This window comes from Brassica oleracea, chromosome C5, assembly GCF_000695525.1.
Source record: "Brassica oleracea var. oleracea cultivar TO1000 chromosome C5, BOL, whole genome shotgun sequence".
Lineage (NCBI taxonomy): Eukaryota > Viridiplantae > Streptophyta > Magnoliopsida > Brassicales > Brassicaceae > Brassica > Brassica oleracea.
The window spans coordinates 38,338,400-38,353,737 of record NC_027752.1 but is presented as its reverse complement, the minus strand read 5'-3'; the positions used below and the strand labels follow the sequence as shown (position 1 = coordinate 38,353,737).

At 33.8% G+C, this 15,338-nt stretch overlaps 1 protein-coding gene across 1 annotated transcript; it reads left to right on the top strand.

Annotated features, from left to right (window-relative positions):
- Positions 1-12,565: 12,565 nt before the first annotated feature.
- LOC106292262 lies at positions 12,566-13,012 on the top strand. The gene has a single exon (XM_013727865.1). It carries the CDS (start codon positions 12,566-12,568, stop codon positions 13,010-13,012), a length of 447 nt encoding a protein of 148 aa, XP_013583319.1.
- Positions 13,013-15,338: the final 2,326 nt, after the last annotated feature.

Sequence of the window (15,338 nt, the reverse complement as noted above, 5' to 3'; positions counted from 1 at the left end):
TGCTTACCTAACCAAATGATTGAGATCATGTGCTCATTTGTGAGAATTCACCTTGTGTGTGTGTGTGAATCAATGTGAGAGCTGGTTTAAAGAACTTGTTAGTTGATGAGTATTGCAACTTGTGTAGAGGCATAAGAGTATGGATATGCCTAGAGAAGCTAAAGTATAATAAGAGAGTTTGCTCATGCTATTTGCTATATTTCTTTAGGATGTCAAGTTGAGTGCATTGAGTGTTTCTTTTAGCTAAGCTAGCATCTTTGTATCTCTCCTCCTTGTGTTTTGAAAAGTTTACTTGAGTACAAGTAAAAGACTAGTGTGGGGAGGGGGGGGAGGGTCCATGTGATGGAAAATTATTTTATGATTACAGAAACTAAATAATAACAAACCTCGTTTTATAAAAATCCTAGGAATCCTAATTTTCCTATCATTAGACTCTCTTCTCCACACCAGATCTTTATGTGTAATTTCTAATGGTCTGAACGTTATCACATGTTTGCAATAATAGGAAGAGCAAAAAGTCGATAGGAAAATGAGTCAATGTTTTATATTTTCATGCGTAGGAACGTTACAAGAAACTATTACATACCTGTGGATACACACTAATATTTTATATGTAGGCCATGTGATGGGAATTTATTGTTATGTCAAAAAGAATTATAACAAAACTCTTGTATATAAATCCTACGTTAGACTCACTTCTCCCACACGCGATCTTCATGCTCATCATCAGATTCAGAATCGGTACAATCAATACAAACTGTACAATAAGGTATTTCATATTTATATACATGTAGTATATTAACCTGATATACATGTAGTATATTAACCTGCTTCATGAAATAACCGAGAGAGAATTTTCTCAATATACATAAATGGTGTCAAAATTAGCTATATATACATGATTTAACATATGTGTAAATTGCTCTACATTTCTTACCTTAGATTTCTAAAAATACTCTTATTCACACTCTCTTTCCTTTTCTCTTACACATTCTTACACATTTTTACACTTTCTTTCCTCTTACATATTCTTACACTCTCTTTCTCCTTATATTATCTTTCCTCCTATACTTCACATTTATTTTCCTCTTATATTTCACATTCACTTTCTTAGTCTCAATTTAGAAAAACTACGAGCATATGAAAAAAAGAATATATTTGGGGGATCTTCCAAACTGTCTAACAACAACGACAACATGTAAATGTTTCAACTAATGTAATTTGTAACCGCTAAGATATATTGTTATATATGATCTAACATAACATGTATCAGATAACAAATTATATATCAGCTACCATAACATGTACCAAGTAATAAACCATCTATCAATTTGTTTATACCAAATTATATATCAGGTAGCAAAACATATACCAGATAACAAATATTTTTTTAGATAACAACAAGTCGATGTAGCAGGTAACATAACATATATCAGGTAACAAATACTTTATCAGATAAGAACAAGTCTATGTACCATGTAACAAAATAATTTATCAAATAACAAACAATTTATCAAAAAATGTATCAACTCGCAAATCATGTATCTATCAATTTATTAAGTAACAAACCATGTATGAAAAAATGTATACTAGAATCGAGACTAATAAACAAACATATTTGGAATTACTAACATGATTTATTTTCCTAATGTTTACGTTTTTTCAGAAAAAAAAATAAAAGAGTTAAATCAATTGGTTTATTTGCTGGATAAAGACATGATTTTTTGACCCTTAGACTGACACTTAACAAACAATGCACAAGAATCAAGTTATAAGTTAGAGGGGTAAAATTTTAAACGAAATTATTTTGGTCACTATCATGGAAGATCGCAAATTATGGTTACGTCTAGAGACGCCAATTATTTCAATAACCAATTGATTCTTTTTTTTCTTATCTCAACCGCTTCTTGAAAAATATGTAAGGGACAAAAAAGAGTTGATTACACAATAAGACATTTTTATCTTTTTTTTACATTGAGATACACTTCCTTCTGACTTGTGAGACACTTTCTGGTGGGGTCTAGGGGTTGTTTTGACAAAATTATCCTTATGGACATTAGTTTGGTTAATTTTTTATTTTATTAATACTCATTCCATCTTTTGTTTTTATTGATTTTTCTCATTTTTCAGATATATAAAATGAACACAATTGTTACAATAAATTGTATTTTTTTTCTCTACATTTTAACTTCCACTTTAATATATCTATTTTATAAATTTCAACAAATATATAAAAATGTTTGGACAAAGAAATGTGGACATAGATGTTAAGATGTGGACACATTTCTCTGTTTTGATATCATAAAACGTAGACATGGATTCATGTCACCAAAACCCTCACCACAAAAAAAAATTTGGGACTCATATTAACAAAAGAAGATACGACTCAATAGACACTTACTCATATGTACAAAGATTAATGTGGACAATGACTCATATGGACAAGAGAAGAAAAACGTGGATATAGACTCATCTTAACAAAATTTAAAAAAAAAACATAAAATCTGTTAACAAACAAATATGTGGACATGGACATAAATTATGTTGACAAGTATGGAGAATACAATGACAAAAAAAAAAACAAAAACTGTGGACAAGGTTTTGTAGAAGTGGGTATGGAAAAATAGATAAATAGTCGTGGACATATGAACATTTTTTGTTGGCCATTTGTGTTATGAGACAGACTTATATGCAAAAACTAGAGCAAAAATTATGGAAGATGACTGAAAAATTATAAGCAAACTTCTTCTTAGTCCACAAAGCTCCAACAGCCAAACACCTTTCAAGTACGAATGGGTTTTGAGTCCATGTAATTGTATGATGAATTCTCATAATTTGGTCCGACACAACTTGATTTTAGAGAACCGCAACCCGCGAATTTTGGAAATTGGGAAAGAAATGGAAATTAGGATTCTCAGATTTGGGAGTGATTTCAAATTAGAATAGGAGAGAGAAACAAAGAAAATATGTGGAATTTTCAGTGGTAAGAAGCTTTTATTTAATGAAAGGATAGAAGTGACAAGGTTTTTATTTAATGAAAAAGTAGAAAGACAAAACATCTTTAAAAAGTGTGTCAAAAGCAAGATGTATCTTGGGATGTAATGGCAATTTAAAAATATGTTTCTACGTATAAATTTTTTGACAAAAAATGAGTCAATGTTTTATATTTTCATGCGCAGGAAAGTTACATGAAACTATTACATACTTGTGGATACACATTAATATATACTAGATCATGATCCGGGCGTCCGCGCGGATTTAAACTTTTATAGTTTAAACTTTCTTCATTGTATATATTTTTACTATTTACAAATGTTTAATATGATTTTATAGTTTAAATGCATCAATTTTATTAGTTTTTTTAATTGTTATTTGTTTTAGTTGTTTATTATGTATATAATGTGTTGGAAATAAAATAAGATATCTAATCTCTTAATGTTGAGTTATTATTTATTTGTTTTGTTTAGATATTATTTATTATAATTATTCATTATTCATGCCGAATTTATATTTTGGCGCTTAATAATAAATAAATAAGTATTAGATGATATGTTATATTTTAACTTATATGAGATAAAATATGTTAATTGACTTTATTGTTTATAATAGAATTTATAATTTTATTGGGTTTTGCATGTACCATTGTCATAAACCCACCTAATCATTCAACTAATCTCAACGGGGAATTTTATATTTTCATTATAAATATTTTTCTTTATACAACATACAATATAACTTGTATATTGTATAAAAACAGTATATTCGTTATTTGGGTAAGTCAAGCGTGATTTGAAAGGACTAATGTGGGAAACCTTAATCGGATTTGAATCTTGAGGTAAAAGTATACTTGTTTCATTTCTCTAAATTAGACGTGATTTGCATTTTTTGATAATAGAATATGAAGTTATTGTAAGTAAGATTTCAATCTTTTTAGTATAATGACTGCTTAAAAATAGGAAATGTTTTTTAAATGTTAAATGATTTAATTGCGCTACGAATTTATTAGTTTAGATTTGGTGGACAGAAAATATTTTTGTATATTAAGTAAACAATTTTAGCATTTTCAATATATTTTGGATATAATAAAAGCAAATGAGTAGAATTGATTCGATACTAATGGATCGATTTTTTTTGTGTGGAAAGTCTTACAAATTCTTTGTAAATATTAAAAAAAATTAATGGTTAATTACTATTTATACTTCTGTTTTAATATTTACTAGTATCAGATCCCGTGCGACGCACGGGTGTTATTTATTTATATATACATATATATATCCTAAGTATAGTATGTGTAAACTTAACAATGAAAAAAAATATTTTGAAACTTTAAAAGGTAAAAGTTTGATGTTTATATCTTACAATAGTCTGATATAAACAATTGAATGTAAAATACTGGTAGCTTTACAAAATCAAGGAAAAAATCAGTACATATGAAAAACAAATTAAATAAAGGGTTAATAAGGTGAATATACAAATTTTGCATAAGTACAATTAAAATACCAACCTTAGTTTTGTAGATAATTGAAGCTATGTAGTGTTTTCCTTATTTGCCTATAAATGCTTTTATTTTCTTTCATTGCATCCTTTACAGTTCTTCATTTTTGTGCATACTTGCTTCAACATTTTTGTTTCTAAAACGATCTACAAATTTAGTTACAGTATTATAAGAACAATAAAGCAAAAGAATATATATTGATCATAGTTAACAAACAAAAAAGACATGAATAAAAAAAAAAAGACCAACCTGATCAGATTAGGTTTTTACCTAGACAGTAGATGAGTCTTAGGCTCCATTTGTCGCCTTCTAATTATCATCGCATTTTTTCTTCTTCTTGGGGCACTTCTTAAAATTTTAAATTATTTTACCCAAAAAAAAAAAAAAAATTTAAATTATTGTACGTGTGTTTTAAGATGAACTAGAGAGTGTATATTATTGATGCCTAAATATATTGATGCAGTTAGGTGAGAACTGATGTGGTGGTTATTAGGTTAACTGATGCGGTGGTTATTGTATAAAGTTTGTATTTTTCTTATATACAGTTATCATATCAAAAGGTAGGTATCATGGAAAATATTTGTTGGACTAAACTAATATCAATAGGTCACACTTGTGTTTTAATAGAATAGATATCTCTTACTCTCATTCAGGCCCGGTCCGTCATTTCTTGGTGCCTAAAACAAAAAAACCAACTTGGTCCATATCCCTGTTCTAAAACTCGGCCGCCTAGCCGCCTAACCGCCTAGGCGGCCGTCTAGGCGTTACGCGTCACTTTTCCGCTCCGATTTATGCCAAATCGGTTTAAAAAATCGGATATCCGATTTTTTTCCGCCTAGACCGCCTAAATGACCGCCTAGCCGCCTAGGCGGCCGCCTAATATATTTTTTTATTTTTTTTTTATTTTATTTTTTTATTTTTTTTTTATTTTTTTATTTTTAATAATATTTTTATTTATTTATTTGATCTAAAATTTTATAAATATCATTTGTATTCATAATTTTGATGAAAATTACACTATATTAAGTTTATATATTCTATTTGTGTGTTTTATACAATCTTAAACATGAAAATGTATTAATGTTATACACAATTAAAGATTAACATGTTTTATAACATAGTAAACCATCTAAAAATTCCGCCCCGCATAATTTCCGATTAATCTCCGATTTTCTCTTTAGGCGCTAGGCCCAACCCGACCGCCCGACTAGCGCCTAGCGCGTTCCCGAACAGGGGTCCATATACACAAAACATATTAATAAAATGTGATATGAAGGAGTCGAACACAGGGCGAGACAGAGATAAGAAGTCGCTAAAAGCCACTAGACCAACTTGTTTTTTCGTTTCGTAAATGATTTCCCTTAAATATCTATATATTTTGTGGCGCCTAAAGCTGGTGCTTTACCAGCTTTACCCCAGGGCCGGTACTGCTCTCATTCCCTATATAATCTATCACCACCACACAAATCGAGAATCGATATAATCCAGTTTGAAAATATTCAAATTATTGACTTGTTTTGTTTACGCTTATCTTTTTCATCCAGTACTGTAACTTTTTCCTATATCTATCTATAAAAGAAAAAGAGGAAACAATAAGCAGATTAGAAAAGAAAATTGTTTATGAAAAAGAAATTCGATGTGATGCAAATTAGAAATTGAGCATGAAGAGTTTAAGTGTTTTTAGAGTTTCTAACCTGGACTTTAACGTACATCAGTCAACTTTTTTTCTTTTTGCTAAATTACATCAGCCGACTTGAAGTATGCTTACATTTCACCAGAGATTATGTTGATGGATCCAGAATTGTAGATTCAATACTGTGGATACGTCAGTAGAAGTTTCGATCTATTTGCTTAAAAATTGAATTTTCATCACATTCTAGCAGATTTAGAAGCTGTTAGAAGAATTTAGGAATTAACCATTTCTGAAAGCAAGTAGAGATGAATTACTAACGTTACACGCACTGTAATTCTATCTAGAAAAAATAGTAACGTTCCAAAAATGGTGAGATCAGGGGGTTAGTGTGAGAAATTTTAGGAATTTTTTATTTTATTAAATGTTTTTAAAAAAAATCAGTTAAAAGACAAACAGACGAAACTGTTTTTTGCATTAAATATTTTTTCATTTTAAAATTAAAATTTTAAAACATATCTTATGTGTCAAAATCTTATTGCCATGTGACTTGTGATTTAGTATATAAGAGATACTAGATCATGACCCGCGCGTCCGCGCAGGTTTAAACTTTTATAGTTCAAACTTTCTTCATTGTATATATTTTTACTATTTACAAATGTTTAATATGATTTTATAGTTTAAATGCATCAATTTTATTATTTTTTAATTGTTATTTTTTTTAGTTGTTTATTATGTATATAATGTGTTGGAAATAAAATAAGATATCTAATCTCTTAATGTTGAGTTATTATTTATTTGTTTTGTTTAGACATTATTTATTATAATTATTCATTATTTATGCCAAATTTATTTTTTGGCGCTTAATAATAAATAAATAAGTATTAGATGATATGTTATATTTTAACTTATATGAGATAAAATATGTTAATTGACTTTAATGTTTATAATAGAATTTATAATTTTATTGGGTTTTACATGTACCATTGTCATAAACCCACCTAATCATTCAACTAATCTCAACGGGTAATTTTATATTTTCATTATAAATATTTTTCTTTATACAACATACAATATAACTTGTATATTGTATAAAAACAGTATATTCGTTATTTGGGTAAGTCAAACGTGATTTGAAAGGACTAATGTGGGATACCTTAATCGGATTTGAATCTTGAGGTAACAGTATATTTGTTTACTTTCTCTAAATTAGACGTGATTTGCATTTTTTGGTAATAGAATATGAAGTTATTGTAAGTAAGATTGAAATCTTTTTAGTATAATGACTGCTTAAAAATAGGAAAAGTTTTTTAAATGTTACATGATTTAATTGCGTTACGAATTTATTAGTTTAGATTTGGTGGACAGAAAATATTTTTTTATATTAAGTAACCAATTTTAGCATTTTCAATATATTTTGGATATAAAAAAACAAATGAGTAGAATTGATTAGGTACTAATGGATCGATTTTTTTTTGTGTGGAAAGTTTTACAAATTTGGTATACAAACAAAAGTAGTCAATTGAATTTTGGAAAGGTTGGATTTTATTCTATTGACAGCACTAGCCAAGAAATAACCTAAACCAATTGCGTACGTGTTTCAAAACCAACTGGAATATAAAAGTATTTAATTGAATTCTGGATAGATATAATTGGATTGTGTAGGCAATACTAAACCGAGATGTAACTGGTTTTGAATCACGTTTAAATTTGGTTAATTATGGAACTATAATTTCGCTGGTAACCGAGTATTAAAAGCAGTGGCATTCAGGCGTAATTATTTAGGAAAACTCAGGGTTAATTCAAATTTGTACTTCTGTTTTAATAGTTTAGATGTTGGCCATGTGATGGAATCTATTGTTATATATTTTTTTTAAAACTAGAGTAATTTAGGCCAAATACATAAAAAGATCGCTATATTAGCAAAACACCAAAGACCGAAAGCTTAGGAGGACGTGGCAGCCAAAGACGAGTGAAAAAGACGAGCTTACCCTTGACGCTTCATGACTCTTCTTCTCGGTTGTAGGCTTCTAGGGTTTTAGTTCTGACACAATATATTTACCTAGATTTGGCAAGATAACATAAAGATCTCGTTTACATTATAAGAAATTGCATCGGTAAACAAAATGATACAGTGTCTTCGAATAACTCTGGCGCAAACGGCGCAGTTGTACTCTTCTGATTATGTGTTTTGACACTATCATATCCAATTCAATAACCAACTTGTTTATTGTAAAGTAAATAAATGGTGAAATAAGTTAGTATTTCACTAAGTAATTCTGGACTCGGATATTGTAAGACTTTTGGACGGATAAGATAAAGTTTAACCTGCGTGTGGGATGTATTTTGGTTAAATATTAATTTAACCATGGTAAATATGCTAGTTGATTTGACATTGAATTGCGTGGTAATCTTGAAATAACACAACATATCTGAAAATGTAAACAGGTGAAATGTGTTCGCCGAAGGATCACATGCAGCAGATGCAAGGGCATTGGACACAACAAGGCCACTTGCAAGAACCCAATATAAGATAAGCATCCGGTGGAACAATCAGGGAGGGAACTTATGGCGATTGGAGGAATTGTATTGGATGGTTGGAGGATGCAGATGGTGGAATAAATTCCTACTTATGTTTAATATAAATTCCTACTTATGTTTAATATTCTCTTAAAATAACTACCATTACAACATCTGGGGTATTTAGGGGATTTGGATAAACGCTTTGTGCTGATAAATAATAAGTTCTTTTCAGTTTTTAGACTTTGTCTAATCTCGGTTAAAATTTGACTTTCGTTATTTGACATTTGAGTAGCCGGCTAACATATTGCATAGCTTTGTAGGGAAATTAGTAACTGGTTAAGTAATGTTTGTTTCCTGATTGATTAAACCACAAACCCCTAACCCCTTGTATTACTACAAACCCTAACCCCTTATATAACTATAAAACCTAAACCCTAAAATTACCCTTAACCATTGTATTACCCAAAACCCTTACCTATTCCTAAACCCTAAGCCATTAGAGCCTAAACCCTAAACCCATATATGAATATAAACTCTAAACCTTTAGGAGACTATAAACCCTAATAGGGTTTTAGCATCATAGCATAACGATATTACAATCATAGGTAGGGAACGCTGTTGTTTAGAGAAAGACGATTTTGGGGGTTTTTTAGGCGACAGCGACGACGGTTACAGATATGGATTCGGCGACGCCGCCGGATTCATCAGAGGTTTCTGAGAGTGATACGAGGGTTACAGCGAGTCGGGAGGGAGGTGTGAAGGTAGGAAGTTCAGATCAGGAAGGTTTGAGGAAAATCGATCAGATTTGGGTTTCGGTTGCTGAGGATAAGAAAAGGTTGAAGAAATATGAAGTTGCAGTATCAATGAAGGATGGGAAGCACTCGGTGGAGATCCCTGATGAAATCCTCGACAGTCCTACTCCTCTGTGGGAGGATTTCGTGGTAGGGAAATTTTTGGATATGGCGCCTCATATCGCTAAGGTTCACATGGTTCTCAATAAGATTTGGAAGTATGGCGATGAAGCAGCGAAGGTGGAGGTCTATGAAGCTAACTCAATGGCGGTGAGGATCAGGATTCCTAATCCGAAAACTCGGGAGAAGATACTAAGAAGGGGGATGTGGAATATAGTAGGAGTTCCAATGATAGTCTCAAAATGGACTCCGAAGATTGAAGAGGAGAAGCAGGAAGAGGATACCATTCCAATGTGGGTTCATCTGGAGAAAGTTCCTCTTCACATGTTCTCATGGGAGGCTCTTAGCTTCATGACTAGTACTGTTGGCTTCCCGATGAAGCTTCATCCGGAGACGAGTTCGTGCACTAATCTTGAAGTGGCAAAAGTTTTTGTGAAGGTGGATGTCTCTAAGGTTCTACCAAAGGAGAGCACGTTCTCAAAAGATGGTAGTGAGTTTGCTGTGGGATTTCACTATCTTTATTTACCATCAAGATGTAATTCTTGTGATAAATGGGGCCATACTGCGACAGTGTGTGGAATGAAAGGAAGAGGTAAAGGGAAGGTTCAGAGTAAGGGTAATGAAGTTAGTGGAAAGGAATCAGTGGTGGTCGAGATTGTTACAGGAGATGAAGTTGGAAGGCAGTGTGAAGCAAGCAAAGAAATAAGGGATCAGAATGTTGAAGTTGAGGATAAAACTAGGGGGGTTGAAGCTACTCTGGATACAGAAAAGGAACCTGAGGGTAATGCCTGGTCACTTGTCTCGCCGGAGAAAATTGGTAGGATGCAAATGTCAGTGGAGGAAAAGTCTGAGGAGATATTAATATCAGCATCTAAATTTTCTGTTCTTAATGTGGAGGAAGGGGAAGAAGGTGAAATAATGGATACGGATAATACGGATAATAAGGATTTGGAGGGAGAAAGGGTTGAGGATAGTGACCACTCAGAGAGAAGCGAGAGTGATCAGCTGGAAGATAATATTTTAGATCAGAAAGAGAAAGACAAGGAAAAGCAGAGTAAAAAAAGGGTTGAAGAGAGGTCAGAAGACTAAAGCTCAGGTTGCAAAACCAGTGAAGAGCATAAGGTCTTCTCGCCGCAAAAACTAAGTATGACGAGTTTCTTTTAGAATGTGCGCGGATTCAACAAACATTTGAAGCATTCCGTAGTTAAAGAGTGGGTCAATAGTAATGAGATGAAGTTTGGATGTATCATTGAAACAAGGGTGAAGGAGCAGAAGTTAGTAGGTGTACTGAATTCAGTAGATGTACTGAATTCAGTGTTTAGTAATTGGTCTTCGATGACTAATTATGAGTATAGTCAAGTAGCAAGAATTTGGTTGGTTTGGAGAGATACGGTTAGAATGACACCAGTATATAAAATAGAGCAGATGATTACTTGTTCTGTTGGTTTGAAGGAAGAAGATGAGTTCTTTTGCACTTTTATTTATGCAAATAATCTGGCAGAAGATCGTAAGGAGCTATGGGAGGATATGAGTCATCACAAGAACTCAATGCTGTTTCATAATAAAGCATGGATAGTAATGGGAGATTTTAATGAAGTACTTGATGCTGAAAAAAGTTCAGAATTTGAGAATGCGGGTCGAATTTCGAGGGGTATGAGAGATTTTCAGAGGACAGTCCTTCATTGTAGACTCACGAATATGGGTTATCAAGGTCCTATATTCACTTGTTGTAACAAAAGAGACGAGGGAGTCATCTGTAAGAAGTTGGATAGAGTGCTTATTAATGATGTAGCTACTAGCAGATTCCCCAATGCGTTTTCGGTGTTTGAGGCAGGTGGTTGCTCAGATCATCTAAGATGTAAGATCCAAGTGCTTCCACCCACTGAGAAGCTGAGGAGGCCATTCAAATATGTTAATGTGATCAGTACCTTGCCAATGTTTCTTCCGAAGGTACAAGAATATTGGGACACTACTCCGAGGCTGTTCCATTCTACATCAGCTATGTATAGATTTTCTAAGAAGCTAAAGAACTTAAAGCCGATTATAAGGGAACTTGGGCGAGATAAGCTTGGAAATTTGACAAAAAAGGCATCAGAGGCGTACGGTATTCTTTGTGAGAAGCAGAAGAGTACGTTACAGTCCCCGAGTGAGAATGCTGTTAAAGAAGAAACTGAAGCGTATGAACGATGGTTGCACATAGCTGGTCTAGAAGAGGATTTTCTTAAACAAAAAGCGAAATTGCACTGGTTGGAGGTAGGAGATCAGAACAACAAAACATTCTATAATGCCATCAAATCCCGTCAAGCTCAAAATGCCATCCGAGAAATCAGGTGTCAGAATGGTAGTACTGTCACAAACCAGACGGATATAAAGGTAGAAGCGGAGAGATTCTTTTCGGAATTTCTTAATACGGTACCTGATTCGTATCAAGGAGCCACTGAGGAAGAGTTACAAGAGCTAATGGAGTTTCGATGTACTAGTGAGGAGTGTAGTATGATGGAGGCTCCGGTAACGGAGGAGGAGATTCGAAAGGTGTTGTTTGCCATGCCTTCTAACAAATCTCTGGGTCCGGACGGTTATCCTTGTGAGTTCTTCAAATCAACTTGGGGTGTGGTAGCTCATGATTTTACAGTAGTTGTGCAGTCGGTTTTCCTATTTGGCTTCCTTCCCAAGGGGGTTAACTCAACGATTCTCGCTCTAGTGCCTAAGAAGACTGATTCTATGGAGATGCGTGACTACAGGCCAATAGCATGTTGCAATGTTATATATAAGGTGGTGTCGAAGATCTTGGCAAATAGATTGAAGTTGATTCTTCCTCGGCTAGTCACAGAGGAGGAAGGTGGATTGGGAATTCGAGCTCTTAAAGAAGTAAATAAGGTATATGGTTTGAAACTGATATGGAGGATGCTGTCTGGTGAGTCACTTTGGGGGAGTTGGATAAAAATGTATCTACTTAAAGGGAAGAGCTTTTGGCAAGTGAAGGAAACAACTCAGATTGGGTCTTAGATGTGGAGGAAGATGTTAAAGATGAGAGACTTGGCTAAGATGTTTTATCGGAAAGAAGTGGGAAATGGGAGGCATATCTCGTTTTGGTATGATAAATGGTCGGCAAAGGGTGTAATGATTGATTATATTGGGGAGAGAGGTATTATAGATATGGGTATAAGTAGAGATGCTACTGTGGAGGATGCTGTTATTAATATAAGGAGAAGGAGAAGGCATCGTATCACTGAGCTCAATGCTGTAGAAGAAGCGTTGCTAGTACTGAAGGATAAGCTGAGAACTAATGTTGAGGACATCTCTCTTTGGAAAAGAGACTCGGGTTTTAAAGGAAGATTTTCAACATATGAAACTTGGAAGCTAGTAAGAGAGCCAACGACTCGTTGTGAATGGGCGTTTGGCATCTGGTTCTCGCAGGCTACTCCTAAATTTGCATTTATAGCTTGGCTTTAAATACTAGACTGGTTATCCACGGTGGAGAGAGTTTCTAGATGGAGCCAAGGAGTGGATACGGATTGTGTGCTGTGCAAACAGGCAATGGAAACGAGAGCTCGTCTGTTTTTTGAATGTTCTTATTCTGCTTCGGTTTGGGAACATCTTACTAAGGGGATTTTGCGGAGTGAGTTTACCAATATCTGGTCGGAGGTTGTGTTATTGATTACTGAAAGGCACAATGATAAGAAAAGATTGTTCTGCATCAGATATGCTTTTCAAGCTTGTATTCATGCAGTGTGGAGAGTAAGGAACAAGATCAGACATGGAGAGAAGTTGGTTCATGTGCAAAGTCTGAAGAAGTTTATTGATAAGGGGATAAGAAATAAACTGAGTTTGCTGAGATCAAAAGGAGGAAAAGGATGGGAAGACATTTTTCAATATTGGTTTGCAACAAGAATGTAAATAACTTTAGAGTTTTTTTGTGTTATAAAGTGGAGAAGTAGTAGTTTCTAGTATAAGGTTTACACTTGTTGTACAAAGTTCTTTTTTTGATGAATAAAAAATTTAACATTCATTCAAAAAAAAAAAAGCCTATAAACACTAAACCCTTATATTACCCTATACCCTCACCTATTCGTAAACTCTAAACCCTAAATCCTTAGGAGACTATAAACCTAAACCCTTATATAACCCTAAACCTTAAACCCTTTTATGACAAAAAACCCTTTTCTGAATCTAAACCCTAAACCCTTTTATGACTATAAACCCTAACCCCACCAATCCAAATATAAGGCTAAATGCGTAGTCGTACAAGCTATCGTGAGGCTTGGATGACCAATATGTTCTGTAGCCTGTTAATCAAGTTCTTAGCCGGTAAAGTTAATATTAGGGCTAAATTCTTTGCCCTACAAGCTATCGTGAGGCTGGGATGACCAATATGCTCCGTAGCCTGCTACTCCAGTTCTTAGTCGGTAAAGTTAATACGTTAGCGCATTAATTGTATTATTAGACATTACACATAGTTGGACGGCTAAACCTAACTAATGGAGATAGAATTAATATTATTCGTTGACGGGTTTCCCCTCAAACGGAAGTTAGACCCTAAACCCTTATATTATACCGTAAACCCTATACCCTTAACCCTAAACCCTCACATGTTTGTAAACCCTAAACCCTAAAACATAAACCCTAAACTCATATATAACTATAAACCCTAAACCCTTATGAGACTGTAAACCCTAAACCCTTATATGACTATAAACCCTAACCCCATCAATCCAAATATAAGGCTAAACCCTAACACCTTGCGTGACTCTAAACCCTAAACCCTTATATGACTATAAACCCTAAACCCCATCAATCCAAATATAAAGCTAACTTCTTCGCCCTACAAGCTATCGTGAGGCTTGGATGACCAATATGCTCTGTAGCCTGCTACTCCAGTTCTTAGCCGGTAAAGTTAATTCGTTAGCACATTAATTTTATTATTAGACATTACACATAGTTGGACGGCTAAACCTAACTAATAGAGATAGAATTAATATTATCCGGTGACAGGTTTTTTTTACCCCTCAGACGGAAGTTATATATATATATATAATAATAATAATCAAGACCTAACCAAAACAGTCATTATAACCGGATTAATGATTCATACGGCTGCCGTCGATACATAACAGGGTGTTTACATTACAATAAAAACAGTGCGTGGCAACAAAGGCTAAGCAATTCATCCCTTGTTCATACATAACTGACGTTACTTACGATGTTTGGAAGAAAATACCGCATCCAGATCTTTTATTATCTCTGCGCATTCTTGGGAGATACGAGGTGTATGTGTCGTAGGGAGTATAACGGATGCGAGTAAGGAGAGGTATGTGTACTTTAACGTGATGTCTCTGTCAACCACCGTTTTCTTCTCCAGTATCCTAAGAACAGATGAGACAGGTACCTCTTTTAGGGATCCAAATAGCTCACCCCAGTATGGTTTCTCTGTAATGAAGTTCTTCGATTTCTTTTTGCTTCGTCTCAGGAATTTGCTGCAGTTTAGACCCGTGACCAGAGCGAACTCTCGAACATCGAGGATTTGTCTGATTGTGCCTGCCTTGAGATATGGAGTTACTCTAACGCCGGAGGGTTCTTCTCCGACGGCGAAAATCTTTTCCGGCAGAAGACAAGGGGGCCTCCGTGTTCCGTCATTCACCTCCTTACAGTGCTTGAGTTAGAGCAGAAAATTATTTAATTTTGGAATAGGAAAATGAGAGAAGAGAGAAAGGCCTAATGTCAAATTTTCGAGTCTCTAATTGTTTCGTATAACCACGAGTAACTGATACGCAATAGATCT